Source organism: Ochotona princeps, chromosome 9, assembly GCF_030435755.1.
Source record: "Ochotona princeps isolate mOchPri1 chromosome 9, mOchPri1.hap1, whole genome shotgun sequence".
NCBI classification, from domain to species: domain Eukaryota; kingdom Metazoa; phylum Chordata; class Mammalia; order Lagomorpha; family Ochotonidae; genus Ochotona; species Ochotona princeps.
Window position 1 is genome coordinate 59,078,948 of NC_080840.1, and position 16,152 is coordinate 59,095,099.

The following is a 16,152-nucleotide window of genomic DNA, read 5'->3' on the forward strand; positions in this document are numbered from 1 at the left end:
AAGCAGAACCAGAATTCTTAACATTTTATGCCAAGTTTGTTACTCCAAACACAGAGCTAATACGCCTGAGAATAAAAATTCCCAGTTACAACAGTTTTTTGTTTAACATCTGACATCCGGCTCTGAAAAAATTCTACCCAATAAGGTGTGTCTGTCTCCACTTCTGCATCCGTACACCCAGCCATTAATGGGAAAACCTGAAGTAGGTAGTCCTTCCACGCCCACATACACCCCACCTGTCACTCTGCAATTCACCTGCTTTATCCTTCTCACTCCAGCAGGTTCTGAATGCTCCACTTTCTCCCAACCTTGGCACAGTCAGAGGCCCATCTGTCCATGTCAGATTCCCCCCACCCCTTTCCTTTTAATACACCAATGATCTAATCTTCCCAGCCCCGAACGCAGCCGTTCTCATATGCCTTAGTCTCTCTGCCTTCTCCACATAGACCAGCTCTGCTGCTTCACACATGGGCTGAATTCTGCATGTAACCCTCCAGTTCTGCCCTATCATGGGATCAGTGGCTTCTTCAAAACCCATCTCCCCCTAAGGTTCCAACAAACAAAATCTGAATTTCATAAATGATTATTTTATAGGGAGGATTATGCACACCTCCAACTTCTGTATTAGAATAGAGGCACCCAGTTTTTGCTGGCACACTAGATACAAGTTTCTTGGGACAGTATTCCAGATGTCCTTAACTTCCCAGATGCAGGAAGAGGGACACGGGACCTGAGTGAACCCATCATTCAGGCTAGTAACTTAGGACAGGAAGAAAAAGTCATTAGAACATCATTTGTTGACAAATTTCAGATTCACACCAAGTACATCTTTGACTTTCATCTCTTGAGGCTAAACCAGTTTCTATCTTTCATGGTTTTTTTTAAGGGGGCTGGGGGTACCAGACATATAACCAGTACGGCAGGCAAACTGACATATTTGCTACTCACGGAACAACCTGACCAAACCAGCCACCCTCTGTCTACCTACCTTGAATTTGCGATTTCTACCTTGGTTCTCGCCATGGCAGCTGCCCTTTGCGCGCCTTCAATCGCTCTGTCCACCTTCTCCCTAGTTTTTGTATTTCTTATGGGTATAAGCTGCTTCCTTATTCCGCGAACCAGAATATTATTTTTGTATTTCCCCTCTTCTTTGGAGCCGTCGGGAAACACAGTGCAGCCATAGCCGTGCCTCTTGTTGTTAGCCCACTCGCCTTCGTACTTCATGCCGTTGGAGCGCTCACTGATGCCGAAACCATTGCGCTTGTCATTCTTCCACTCGCCCATGTAGGTTTCCGTGGTGGTGGCGTCCACGTGGTCTTCCACAGGGCAAAAATCACAATCAACGTCACCGAAGCTGATGGTGGAATTGGCGTCGCTGGAGCTGATCCTGCTCATGGCCGCGTCACTGCGGACAGAGCTGCGCTTGCTGGAGATGGAAGACTTGGACTCAGACTTGCGAAGCTTCATGCTTCCCAGAAGCGAGCCCCGGCGGAAGAGGCCGCCCTTCTTCTTGCCTGCAAGCTCAGCGTCCGCGTGGAAATTGAGCACAAAGCCACCACGAGTGCCCGTCGGGGTATCGGCCGCGGCCGCAGCATCGTGAAGGATGCTGCCGTTGCTCTGCTCGCTGCGCAGCGAGGCCAGCGAGGTGCGCAGTGGAGAACGGATCACCGTGGCCATGCCGTAGGGCACGCTCTGGCGCACGCCATAGCCATGCCGCATGCCGCCGGCCCACTGGCCCTGGTAGGTACCTTGGAGAGGGAGACAGGGAGAGAGCATGAGAGCTCAAAGTATGAGTGGCAGAGGCCCCAGAGAAGCCAAGGATCGACTACCAGCACCCAGGGTACCAGACAGGTAGATCCAGGATCAAATCCACTCTTTCCTCACCCCACTCCCTTCCCCTAAATCCAATCTATTACATCCTATAATTCTGTCACTAAGACCTTATTGTAATTGAACTCGTGTAGGAGTTTGCAATGATATAATCCATTTTACCTTTCATTTAAAGAAGTGTTTAGAGGAAAAGCACTACTTTTTAACAACAACAAAAAAAGAATGTTCTTTAGGCAACGCTCTAGAAATTTCATCTTCTGCATTCTATTTCTGAATCTCACTAATTTGGAAGAAAAATAACAAAAATAAAAATGACTTTTAGGTCTATATCAGTATTTACTTTCCAGTAAGCACAAAGGTTTCATATCAGCTACCCAGAGGGCTGGGATGGGAACTGCTTTGTTCAGCACCCTTTCTTTAAGGTAGGATAACTATTTACTGTCTACTGTTACTTGGATTTGAGTCAACCTTGCTGAGAGTGACTGGACAAATGCAATATATATCCTTATAAAAACATCAGCAACTGAACGTTTGTGCTTCTCACTGGAAAGGGCAAGCTTGGCGTCACATCACTTGCCAAAATCTCTGCTTCTCCCTGGACACTCCCACTGGAACTGCCCAGCCTCTTCCATTGGGTTGTCCCTCCACTCAGCTCAGACCAGCAGCACCCTCAAGGCAGGAAGTACTCTTAAAACAACACTCAGCTCCCATAGGTGTGGCTCACAGGCCGGGCCAGAAGAAACCCTCTGCTCTGTCCTGACCTTCACCTCAGAGCAAGTATGCACTTGGCAATGCTCATTAGAACCTTGTTCACACCAGATCAGTCTTCCAATAAATACTATACTTTTCAGGGATAGAGTAATTTTTAAATAGAGCTTCTGCAAAATATAGATTAAAAAAATAGCCTGGTGTGGAGGATATCAACATTAAATTAGCAAATTTAGGATTTGTCTTCAAATTAAGGTCATTTCCTTTAATTCAAAGAAAATGTTAATAGCTTCCAAAGGAAGCTATCTGGAAATTTCAAAATGCAATTGTTCCTGTGTTATCCATAACAACCTCCACTATCATTGGTAATAACTTATGTTTGATCTTGACTTCTGACTGTATAGACTTAACACTTGTGTTTTATAGTACCATGCATAAGCTTTCATTGTGTAGCACAGTTTTTAAACCACTGACAATGCTAGTGGTCTCTCATCACTGTGTAAACAAGGGTTGGCTATTTTATTGCTGTTTAGAACTAGAATAGCTCCTAAAAGTTTTGACCAAATTCAAGATCACTGGCTGTTCATTTTAACACATTTATATAATATAGTGTTATGGTGCAATGAAACACTAGATGGATCAGGTACTGTGAATAATGTATTCTGGGTGGATGTGATGTCTTCACCCAACATATGTAAAGGAGCCGGGTGGGCCGTGCTTTTCTCAATAGGATACCCCCCAAAGAATGAGATGGTCACTACACCATTTCATGGCAAGACACTCCCTACAGAATACTGGCCTTCTCCAAAACACTGCCATCTCTCAGGAAAGTGAACCGAACTAATGGAAATTTCAACTTGGACTTTTCCTTTGCCTATTTAGGCGAAATTTTAAGTTCTATGATGAAAGTTATCCAACCTGACTTTTCCATACTGAAAAATCTCCTTGTTTTTATTATTTTTGGTTAAGTTCATTTTACAAGCATATCCTTCGAACGCTTCTACATAATGAAAGTTAATTTTGCTCGAACATTTTCCAAAAATGCTACCATCAACAGGCACTATCTTAAGCTCATCCTTGCCTTCTTGGTGAATGGGAACATCTGACACCCTCCAAAAGAAAGACCACTCTTTAGAATTTCCAAAGAAGTCAAGCAATTGCAAGTCCAGAAATTTACATTTGTGTGGAGCTGCCAAACAGGGATGTGGCAGGTGAGGTGGCGGGGACGGGGCGGGGGAGGGGGCCGGGGTGGTGGGGGGGACACCACCTTCTCCCAATTGCTAGAAACTAATTTACAGTCAAAATTGTTAGTTCATCTAAAATTTAAAACAGGTCTAGTGAATGAATCTGGAGAAAAGGACCATTTCCTTAAGAAGCAGGCGGGTTCCAATTTCGCCCTGCTGTTCCACTTCTAATCCTTTCCTCTTGATTCCTAAAATATAAATGCATATTTCACAAGCATAAAAATTCTTACAGGTTTGTTTAAAATTGTGTTCCTCTGGGAGCCGATTCTTCTGGATGCAGCCATTTTAACTACACCATCTCGCAGTGGAAGATATCCAACTCAGAATGAGTTTCAAATATGAACTGTTCTATGCCAGCGTACGTTTATACGCTATGAATGGATATGTGCAAGTAGACATACACTTAAAAGTTAATAATGGGCATTTCTTGGTGGTCTCAGTTGTTTCATGACAGGTGAAAAAGTATTAGATTGGAATTTGCATAAGAAATCCCAGGCCCCTGGCCATGTAGCTCATGAATATGGTACTTCGTATTCAAGGGGTTTCTATGTCAACAACATTCCACTCATAAGTCAGGAATAACTTAAAGGGATACTTCTCACCTGGAATTTCTTCGTTCCTTTTTCAGTTCAATGTAACCACAAAACACATGCATCAGATTTTAAATCTGACAGTGTACAGGAATGGATAGGTAAAAACAAGCTCACTCTTAGTAATAAAGTGGTATTCCTATCTTAGTCAAAACCTTTAAATGACATTAATGTACAGCTACTCCTTTTTATTGCAACCCTCATTATGAACAGGTTTTTCTAATGAAGTGAACACAGAGCAGCAAGTCCACTAGCACTGAGTAGACACTCAGTGAATTTTTTAGTTTCTTTTTTCTTCCTAATTATAGTATGGTGAGTTTTTGTGGATTTATTTTGGTAGAAAAAGAAAACTACAGTATTATGATGCCAAATTTTTAGTTTCTTCTTTTAAAGAAAAAAATTAGAGTTAGTTTTAAAGCAAATTCATAAAATTATCTTGGAGGTTTATTTGGGCTTCTACAACACAGTCTTTACTGTAATATTTTTTTCATTACTATGTATAACAGATCCTAAACCAAGAGATTTTAATTAGTAGCTTTTAAAAGTGACTATTTTTAACCTTCCAATACTTCAGTAACAGAAGTATCTGCAGCCTTTTTAAAAGGTTACAAAATGCACAATTAAAAAAAAAAAACACATTTTGCATTTCACTTTTGAGCATGGAATTTTGTCTTATGGTCAAGCCGGGGGCCCCCAGTAAAAACCAGCCACATATTTACAGGGCTGTCAACCAAAGTACTTTAAATGTCTATTCAGACAATTTAAGGCCCCTGATTAAACTACTGTGGAACCCAGGACTCATACAGCCCAATGAAAAGTATTAGAGAAAGTTTTCTCCCCCCTTTTAATCCGTGAGAACCATATTCTTTATACCGCAGGATGAAAAGATGTCCTTTTTAGCAAATCCTACCATTCTGCTGTTTTGCATTTGAAACACGGCCCAAGTGTTCTGAGTAAGTGAAGTGTACAAATTGTATAAGCTTTTATATAAGCAATGGCATAACTGGGGCTGCAGTGGGCTGGAGCAACTTTTAATTGGATTGCTTTAATATCCTGAGTGGCTTAATTCCAAAGGGGGACATCACCTCCTACAATCCTTCCAATTAAATAAGACTATGCTTATCAAAAAATGTGTTTTCCAAAGCTCAGGCTGTCTGTGTTCCCTAGCTTTATACACAAGGAAATGCATCAGGTTTGGGACACCTGTTTCAACAATGTACACACGCTCTAATTTCAAAAGGAACTCCTGTCCCAGGACAAACACTGTCTTTGGCGAATACAGAAACAAGATGCTTTTTGTTCACCGCCAGGCTTACTGTTTAGGTCATACACCTGAACGCAGCTCTTAATGAACGCAGCCCCTCCCAGGACAGCAGGTGCTAGAGAGAACACAACTTTCACTTGTGATGCTGTAAACCTGGCTGCGCTAACAGGTTTTTCTGGTAGTTTGCATAGTGATCTCCAAACCACCAGAAAGTTTGGAAACCTACAGTTTCAAGAACCGAATGAAAACCAGGGGGAAACTACATCTCTGCCTCCACATCTGTCAGGTGGCCTCCTGAATCCCAACAACACGGACGTTTCCAAACTCATCCCGAATAAGGTCCAATCCCCCCAACATCTTAGTTATGGATTTCTGGCTTCTATCTTTAGGCTACTAGAGGACCAGGAGCGAAATACGACTCCACGTGAAACCAATCCGGAGAGCGGTCAGCACGGACCGCCAGCCACACCAGCCTCAGAGCGTTCGCGCTAGCTCCACGGGAGTGGCGATTTCAAACCGGGCCGGGAGAGGGAGGGATCAGGAACACACTGTGACCGGACTCAAGTGACAGCGTCCGCGCTCCAGTCCAACCCTCGCGGGCGGCGCTCCCTCCCGGGGGCAGTGCAGCGCTGGCACCGGCCAGGTATATTCACGCCTCGCTCCCCTCGGCGTTGACACCGAGCCCGCTCCAAGAAGCCGGTCATCCCAAAGCCTTGCGACCTAGTCCTGCGCCCCTGCGCAGCCTTCCGCGGCAGGGAGGCAAGGCAGGAAGGTGGGCACTGTCCCCAGGTGTTTTGGCGGGTTTCCGGACACGTGCGCCGCGCGTCCACCCTGCTTCCCCGCACCCCGGGCAAAACCCGCCGCGCCGAGCCGCCTGCGACGCCGCTCACCTCCGTCCCCGTAGGTCTCCACGCCGTACCCGTCCTGCAGCCCGTTACTCCAGGTACCCTCGTAGCGGGCGGGGGTGCATAGGCTCTGGCGGACCCCGTAGCGCCCCTTGAAACCATGTGACCACTCCCCCCGGTACATCCACTTGCCCTTCGTCTCCACCCCCAGCCCGTGCCGTTTGCCCTGCGCCCAGTAGCCCTGGTAGGTGTTGCCGCTGGGCCAGGTGTAGCCTCCGACCACCTCGAAGCCGTGCGACCAGGAGCCCGAATACTCGCCCTGGCCCTTGGGCCCCGTGCAGATGCCATGCCCGTGCGCCTTGCCCTCCTCCCAGCCGCCGCAGTAGGTGCCGCCATCGTCGAAGTCGAACCTTCCGCCCGTCATTCGGGGGGCAGCCCCGGCGCGCTCCCCGCGGGGGCACGGACGCGGGCAGAGCTGGGCACGGCAGGGTGTAGTTCGGGGGTGGGAGCCCGGCGGGCAAGCTCACGACAGCGCCCCGGGCAGCTCCCGCCGCCGCTCGGCTCCAGTCCGACGCCGCCCCCGTCCTCCCCTCCTCTGCCGCCGCCGCCGCCGCCGCCGCCACCACCACCACCACCACCACCACCGCCGCCGCCGCCTCCGCCGCCGCCTTCCTCCTTGTCCTCCGCCTCCTCCTTCTTCGCCGCTACAGCCGCCCCGGCCAGCGCCGCGCGCGAGAGGACAGCCCAGGCTCCCGAGCGGACCTTCAGCTGCTCCCGCCCGCCCACGTGAGCCGGGCGCCGCCCCGTGCCCGCCCCTCGTCCCCTCCCAGGGCGCCGAGGCCCGGCCCCGCGCGGCGCTCCCGCCCCACCGGGCCCTGCTCCCACCGAGCTCCGGGAGCCACAGCTTCCCCGGCGGGCGAGCGCGGAGACCGGGTGGCGCGTGTGTGTGCGCGCAGTGGGCTACCGGGGGAGCCGCGTGTACCAGGGCAGGCGCGGCTGCTTGTGTAGGGGCAGCTAGCGCGGGCGCCCGAGCCTCTGGTGTTTGTGTTTTGGAGTTTTTCGATGTGATTAAGCTCCTGTAAGTGCGGCCACGTGTGTGTGTGTTGAGGGAAGACTCTTTATATGCGTGTTTTGTCTGCATGGGGTTTGTAGTTGCATTTCTTTTCGACATTCCAACTTGTGTACTCTTGCATTTGTCATGCTCAGCTGTCATCATGAATTAATGTCCCCCAGATATATGCATGCATGTGATACAAATCGGTGGCGCCCTAGCTATAATTGTGCAGAATGTTCTCTTACACCCACCCATTTCAAAGCACATGTGTTTGCATTTATTTAATGAAGCTACTGGGGGAGAGCCATGCAACTTGAAAAAGCCCAGAATAATTTTTTTCTTTTGTTTTGTTATAACGAAGATGCTTTTACATCACGGCCTGCTGTTTCTAGTGCCTAGTTTGTTCTTAACTTTAGAAGCTCTTCAGCCTGGAACTGTGTACCCAACAGAGGACTCAGACTGTGTATATCTAGAAGTGTCTGGAATGTACACCTGGTACCGCTCCTCTGGAATCCAGAAAGTAAATAAAAGTTTTCAAGGAGGGCTATGGCAAGTAAAGTACTCTTCTAAACTTACAAAGAGGCTGTGACCTGCAAAACCACTGGCAGCTGTGGGCCAATCTACTTTCTGCTCCGTTGAAAGCACTTTAGACAATTCTTCTAAACTTTTAAGCTTCTCTTTTAGTGTCTTCCCAATGGGAATGACAAGATTTGCCTTCTCTTTCCTATGTTAGGTAATGACTGAGTGTGGTGTAGGAGCAGTGCCAAGCCAGAAAATTAAGAGATCCGGGAGGCAGCAAGTTGAATCACTCCATTTTTCTCGCAATGATAGCAGGCGTTGGGCTCACCCTTACCCTCCCAACACCCACTGGAGACACTTCTCCCAGGTGCTCTGCAGCACTGCTCTGCGGGTTACTCCTGAGGCTGGGATGGCTTGGGATGACTGGACAAGCACCAGGGGCTGCCAGAACTCCTCTCACTAGGTATTTAATAATCAGATAAAAATATAAGGACAGATGTCAGGAAGGCAGCAGGGAAAATGTAGGCTAAACTATCCAGAAAAGGAACTGAAATTAACCTTGATTGTGTCTGTCTCTCAGGACTGGAGCTGGCCCTTCCAGCATATCTGACTGCATGACTTAGAGGAACATCTCCTTTTACGCAGAAGTGAATCACCAAAGAGGGTTAAACCCCTCATGCATGGCACTGGCTGCAGTCGCCAGGAATAGTGTGTATCCTAGTAGCCTGAATCGTTAGGCATCGCGCTCAGCATCTTGCCCTGGCTGGGGACTGATTTAGGCCACTGGGAAGGTGAGGGCCCAGGGCTCTGCGGCTGAGCCATCTTTCTGTTTCTCTGCTATGGGATATACGAATCAGGAGCTAGCAGAGATCGACACAGTCACATCTATTTTGAGGATCTACTTGATACAAAAGACAGTGTGGTTGCTCAAGCCAACTATGTTTTTTTTTCTCTTTTGATACTCAATTTACAGAACATTCTTTGTTTTTCTGTTTTGCTTTTTAGTACCCACCCATATGTATCAGGACTCTTACGCCATATTCTTTAAGAGCTAGTTAAAAAAAACACAAATGATTAATAATTGCTTTTCCTAATGAATTCCCATGCAATTGAGAGTTTCTGGAATATATGATGTCTGCTCCATTTATAGTGGATGGGGCAAAGATGAGTGATATCCACACATCTACATGGAATAGGCAGATTTGGTTAGGCCAAGAAAATGAGAAATTTATTTCTTAACCTTTTCCTCTGGTATTCCTGATAGATTTCTTCCTGAGAAGGAAACTTAATTAAAAGTGAAAAATCTTCCGCTGGGTCTCCATTTATTACATTTCAACTAATAATAATCCTAACCCAATTCCACCATTGACTGTCTTCATGCAAGTAAGTTACTATTAGATTCTTTGCTATCTGTCTAAACAGTTTTTGGCAAACCAACCATTTGAGCCACACTTCCAGTTACCTTCTGGCATCACAGTGACATGTTTCTCCTGAAGGCTTAGAGTAAGTCTTCAGGTTTGTTGATACTGGCTGGAGAAGACAGAATTGACAAGAGGAAGAGGTCCTGAGAATAATGATATAGCTGACAGTAGACAGTGGAATATGTTGCCATTTAATAACTAGGGTTAGTAATGTCCTTATTTTCCCTCTCTGAACCTTTGCCCTGGATAAGGGGGAGTTGAGTTTAGCTTTAAGAAGGGATTAGTAAGGAGAGAATGTGAATGTTGGCTTGACAGGTGGGATGGGGGAGGCCATTGGAACTCAGGGGCCAACAACCACTCAAGCAGTTTGTTTTTTTCCATGCTAAAAAACCCAGCTATTTCACATTTGCGTTTTTAAAAAAGTTTATAGCAAGTGGTAAGTCACTTTGAATGTGAATACATCCAGTTAACAAAATTTTGATATGAATATTTTGCTTAGAATTTAAGATTTGATTTTGAAATCGTTCATTTACTAATTTGGGAGTTAAAGAGAGACAAATAGAGCTTGCATTCTGTGGTTTATTTCCCAAATGCCTGCACTGGCCAGGGCTGCAGTAGATCAAAGTCATAAACCCGAACCCAATCCAGGCCTTTCATGTGGATGACAGGGACACAACCACTTGACACATTACCACCATTTCCCAGGGTTTGTGTTGGCAGGGAGCTGAACTCAGGCATTCCATGGCTCACTGGCATCTTAACTGGTACCTTTAACCACTAGGTTCAAAACTTGCCCTCTAAAAACTTACATTTTTTTTATCTTAAGAGCTATCATTTAGTCGAGAGGCAGAGAGAGAAGAAAAATGGATCTTCCCTGAGCTCGTTCATTCCCCAAATGCCCATAATAGCAAAGGCTGGGCCTGGCTGGAGCCAGGAACCAGGCGCTCTGTCACATCTCCCATGGTGGTGACAGGGACCCAAACACTTGATTCATCATCTGTGGCTTCCCAGGATATATCAGTAGGAAGCTAGGCTGGAAGTGGAATCGTTTGGAACTCAAACTAACACTTTGCTATGGAATGTAGAATGCAGGTGTTACAAGTACTAGCTTAACTGACTGCTCCACAGTGCCCACACCTGCTCTTTAATGGTGTTTTGAAAACAAAATCATATGTAAAAAGTTAACTTTGTTTTAGTACCATAGAATTAATTTAAGGGCTTTTAGTAATTTATAAGCACAAAACTAATCTATACGTGTTTTCTGTTTAAAAGATATAATCCCAAGTATGCAAAAAAGCACACGAAGTCACTTAATTGTAACTCAAACCAATTAGATTGATTTGCAAAAATAGTAAAAAATTGATTGTATGAATTAATTATTCATAAAAATGTAAGAAATTTATCCATAGTAAATGAAAACATTGGGAAATATCACAGGGCTGACACTGTGGCACAGTGGATTAAGTGACTGCCTGTGGTATGGGTCTTCCATATTGGTGTGCCTATTTTAGTCCTGGCTGCTCCCCTTTGCATCCAACTTCCTGCTAATATGGAGAATGGTCTAGGCATGGCACAGTAGCCTAGCGACTAAAGTCCTCACCTTGAACATGCCGGGGTCCCATATGGGCGCCGGTTCTAATCCCGGCTCTCCTGCTTCCCTTCCAGCTCCTTGCCTGTGGCCTGGGAAGGCAGTCGAGGATGGCCCAAATCCTTGGGACTCTGCACCCACATGGGAGACCCAGGAGAGGCTCCTGCCTCCTGGCTTCAGATCGGCTCAGCTCTGGCTGTTGCAGTCATTTGGGGAGTGAATCAGTGGATGAAAGATCTTCCTCTCTGTCTCTCCTCTCTGTATATCTGCCTTTCCAATAAAAATAAATAAATCTTAAAAAAGAAAAAAAAAAAGAATGGTCTAAGTGCTTAGTCTCATGCTACTATCCATGTGAAAAACCAGAATGCAATTCCTGGCTTCTGGCTTTGGTCTGGCACAGCTGTATCTATTTTGGCCATTTTGGGAATGAATTGGCAAATGGAAGCTCACTTGCTGTCTCTGTTACACCCCTTTCAAATAAATTAAACAATCTCTTTTTTTAAGTAGTCATAAACTGTTCAGACAGCATGCAATCAGAAGAAAAGAATTCCAAAACTTGTTGGAGGCCAGTTATGTAGTGGGTGGGTAAGGGTGAGGAGAAGCGGTGATATCTTTTAGGGCAATTAGTGTGGGTGTGTCAGACACTGTGCTGAGTTCTTTATAGGTAGTCGTCTTAATCTGAATGACTATAATCAGTACTAGTAATATGACTACTGTACTGAAGGAAAAATTGGGTATAGTATGTGAATCTGCCCAGGATACTCAGAGCAGATATGATATAGCTGGCATTCAAGCCCACCTGTGTCACTCCAGAAGTGACTCCTGAATATGTCCTTTATTGGACCAAGGGTAAGAAAACATTGCTGTCTTTCACCCGGGGGACTAGAGAACAGATCAGTGTGAGTAAAGGCAAGAAAGGGCCAGAAGATGAGCCTTATTTCCTATGTGTTAGACTTGCAGTCTGGGTGAATAGTGCTGTTACTGTCTTGAGATTTTTTTTTTTTAAATAGAGGAAGAAGAGTAAATTATAGGGGTTGGAGAAGGTATGTTAATTTAGCAGAGAGTGGTCCAGAAATATACCACAGATGAGATGTTCAGAAGGCAGTTGGGTAACAGAAGTAAAACTCTAAAATAAAGTCAGTTGATAAATAAGTAATCCTTGTTCATTCTCTCTCTCTCTCTCTCTCTCTCACACACACACACACACACACACACACACACACACAACACTCTTTTTCCATAGCACCCTCTTTTGACACTTGCAGTATTCATTTGTCCTACTTCAGTGGCCGGATCTAGTCCCCATCTTCTCTTGGTTGTTCCTCAGTGTTCATCCAAGATGGATGGCTCATCCATTCTGCCTTAGCATGCTGCTGTCCCCTGCCACTGTCCTGGGCAGCTTCATCATGGGATCCATTGCCCTTCGTGCCCATCATGATCGGAAATGAAAGTCCACCTCCTAAGACACAGAACAGCCAGCTCTGAAAACAACTTTCCAGTGCCACTCCTTAGCAACATAGTTTCATCTTCCCATGCTCCATGAAGGAACTGACTCTTAACCAACGTCTTCACTTCTTTGATGCCCTCTGTGTCCTCCTGGTCCTTCCCTGGGCTGTCTGTAAGTTCCAATGGGTCATTTCTACCAATCTGTCCCTGGCACTCAGCACTCCTGGTACATCTGTCTATCTTTGTCATGCCATACTCCAGGAAGCCCTTTATGGAGAGAATCACATAGTCTACCAGTGGTCTCCATGAGGTCCCTCTGTACTGCACAGCAGATTTTTTCCCCCAGCAACTCCCAGATGCCCATCACTGCCACCATTGAGCCTTCTCAGCCCCAGCTCTCTCCCCCAGAGGGACTGTACTAGCCCTCCCAGAGAAAAGGGCTAACAGCTGGGGTCACCTTCACATTCCCTGTCTCCAAGGTTCCCGTTTTCTTCCTCCCCTTACCCATGCCTTCACAGAAGAAATTTTTATCCTCTCGGTTTTGGGCCAATTCCTTTCTCTCTTTCTCTCTCTTTCTCTCTCTTTCTCTCTCTTTCTCTCTCTCTCTCTCTCTCTCTCTCTCTCTCTCAAAGATTTATTTATATTTATTGCAAAGTCACATATACAGAGAGGAAAGACAAAGAGGAAGATCTTCCATCTGATTATTCAATCTCCAAGTGGCTGCAATGGCTGGAGTTGAGCCAATTTGAAGCCAGGAGCCTGGAGCCTCCCACATGGGTGTGGAGTTCCAAGGCTTTGGGCTTTCCTTGATTGCTTTCCCAGGGCACAAACAAGGAGCTGGATGGGAAGTGGGATCACTGGGATAAGAACCGGCACCCATATGGGATCCCAGTGCATTAACGGTGAGGACTTTAGCCACTAGGCTACTGCACTGGGCTTCAATTCCTTCTCCTTTAAATATATTTATTTTTAAAATATATTTATTTTCTAAATAAATAAATAAATAAATAAGCTTATTTTCTTCCCTCCCAGTCAACAAACATGCTCTTGTGTCCTCCATATTAAAATAGCCCTAATTTCCTGACCCTGCTCTCTAAATTCTGTGTGTGTGTCTTTGGAATCTCAGACCGGTTCGAAAGTGTGCATGACCCTCGAGTCTTCACTTCCTCACCTGTCACCCTCATGCCACTTGGTTTGGGTGTGGTGAAATCTGTGTAGCAGTTGAGAGATACCATGGACTCTTCAGTTCTTGTCCGGCCAGTGGCCGCCGTGTCTTTGATGCTTGCAAACACTTACCTCCTTGACTTTTCTGAAACCCGCATCCCTTGCTTCCTCCTCCCTCTTTTGCTTCTACCACTGTAGTGGGCCTGTCCCTGCTGTGTTTTTTTCTTATCCTTTTCTTGTTTCCTTTATTTTAAGCCTGTTCCAGGCAATAGTTTCATGGTGCGGGTGGGGTTTTGTATAATTGCTAGATACTTGCCGGCTGGTACAACTAGGCAACACTGCCGTAGCGACTGAGTGTCTAATTTAGAAATAGACTAATTCTGACATTACAAACACCAGCTGAGCCATGTTTAAATCCCAAGGGCAGAACTTTGATGATTTTCTTTTCCCATAATGTGTCCCTTGTGGCCTTTTGCTGTCCCTTCCCAATGGTAGAAGATCTACCTAGAGCCATGAGATGAGGCTCATGGGAGGTTTCAAAAAAGTTCCAACAATGAAAAAGTTAAAGACAGATTCAAGGGTACCATAAAAGAATAGTACACATTAAGACACAGAATGAATCACAAGTCTGTTTTGAAGATCTAATACCAGTAACAAACCCTAAAACATCTAGGTGTGCCTGGTTTTGTGTGTGTGTGCATGTATTACTAGCCTAGGTGAGATACAGAGAATTGGGGATGCAGCCTTGCTGTTAAGGATATAAAGTCTCTCTAAAGAGTACAAGACATGCAGCCACAAGTAGCCAATCAGAGCCCAAGTGTCAGAGTGAAAGGACAGTGATTTTGTGGTGGAGACTGTTTTGGGACACATAGGCATATTGCTTAGCTTTGTGGTTGCAGTAAAGACACATCCTTTTAAAGACCTCTAATGGAATGATTTTCTCCTGTTAAGAGATGCCCTACGGAGAAGAGGAATGGGAAGAATTCCTGTCTGTGACTGTGAAAACAGGAGACCTGCTGGAAGAGGGAGGCCTGGCCCCAGAGGAGACAGGCACGCTCATCTCTCTCATGCCACATTTAAAGGCACAAAACTTTGTTCTGGTGACCTGATGCAGAGGGCCTTCAGTAGTTAAAAATCACACAGATTTGGGGATGGCAAGGAAATAGAAAAGTATATTTGAGACTATTGGTATGAAGATGTTTTTAAAAGTTGTGAAAACGGATACAACAAACTTTTGCTGGAGTGACTGAATAAGGAAAGGAGGCACACACTATTGTTGAAAGTAAAATGAAGGAGTAAGCTCCAGAGTGACTCATAACTGAGGGAGAGGAAAAAAAAAGAGAAATCATTTATTAAGCAATAAGAGAAATATAAATTATAATTGAGGAATGAATGGCACTAAGAGCTCTGGAATGGGATTTGAAATAATAACTAATAATAGAAAAGGTTTTCCTTTATTAGGGTAATGAGGGGGAATGTTTATCTTTCCTCAACATGCACACCTGAAAGGCCTTGTAGGATTCTTAGGTACTGATTGTGTTACATATAAATCCTACACTCCTCTTCCTTTCCTTCATCACACTACACTTTGCAAATCACTTGCATAGTACTTATTATTTTTACACCCTACTGAGACATCAGAATGCCCGTGGGAGTGGTCCTGCGGGTAGAGTACTCAGATCTGCCTTCAGGGGAACCTGCTCTGTGGAGCGTCCTGGCAGGAAGCCTCTGGCTGCCACAGCTCTGGGTCTGCTGACCCATTCTGTGCTCATGTGCAGGGAAGCCCCTCCAAACCTAAAGGCAAATTGCTACAACTTGAGCAAAAGCACTGTGGAATGGCTGGGAGACTGTGCATCTGGTTAGAGCTCTGGATTCTGGAAACAAAGACTAGAAGGCTGGGACATGGAAGTGCGGGGTAGATGAATATACAGCAGTGGACATGGGTGGGTGGAGTTGTGTTTCACATGTCCATGCCTTCCAGAGAGGAGGCACTGAATACCTAAGTAGATGAAAAGGACTCAGTTACCTGATGTAGGGTGGGCTTCCTCATCAGCTATTCCAGATCTGGAACAATGGGCACATGAACCCAGCAGCCTTGGTGGCAAAGGAAGAAACTACCCAGGAGCTCCAGAGCAGGAACTTCCACTTAGGACCAGAGACTCTTTCACGAAAATAAGCAACAGTGGGTGCCAAGTCTCCTTTCAGCCTGGAAGATCCAGTGGTTCTTCTTCAACAGGGATAGAAACATATTTAGGGGATAAGTTTGCCATTCCTGACCCGGTAGCCTCAGCCCTTACCACCATGAGAGATGTGCGTAGGGAGTGCTGGGACTACAGACATGACATTTTGTAAACCAAATATCCAACTGGGGACCCACTTCACTACTTATTTATGGGCTTGGTGGGTCTTATGTTACTTTACCTTATATCTCTGTTATGTATGAGGACTCACCCTCATAGAATGATGGCCTGAGGGCACA

At 45.7% G+C, this 16,152-nt stretch overlaps 1 protein-coding gene across 5 annotated transcripts in view; it reads right to left on the reverse strand.

Annotated features, from left to right (window-relative positions):
* Positions 1-7,097, reverse strand: part of JPH1 (junctophilin 1) — an 81,917-nt gene extending 74,820 nt beyond the window's left edge. For all 5 annotated transcript variants that reach the window (XM_036492278.2, XM_004588057.2, XM_036492277.2 and 2 more), the window contains exons 1-2: positions 6,527-7,097; positions 989-1,748 (exon numbers count right to left, since the gene is read on the reverse strand). In XM_036492278.2, the coding sequence (XP_036348171.2) occupies positions 989-1,748; positions 6,527-6,905 (1,139 nt within the window). In that variant the 5' untranslated portion in view covers positions 6,906-7,097. The remainder of the gene's footprint in view (positions 1-988; positions 1,749-6,526) is intronic.
* Between the last annotated feature and the right edge of the window lie 9,055 nt (positions 7,098-16,152).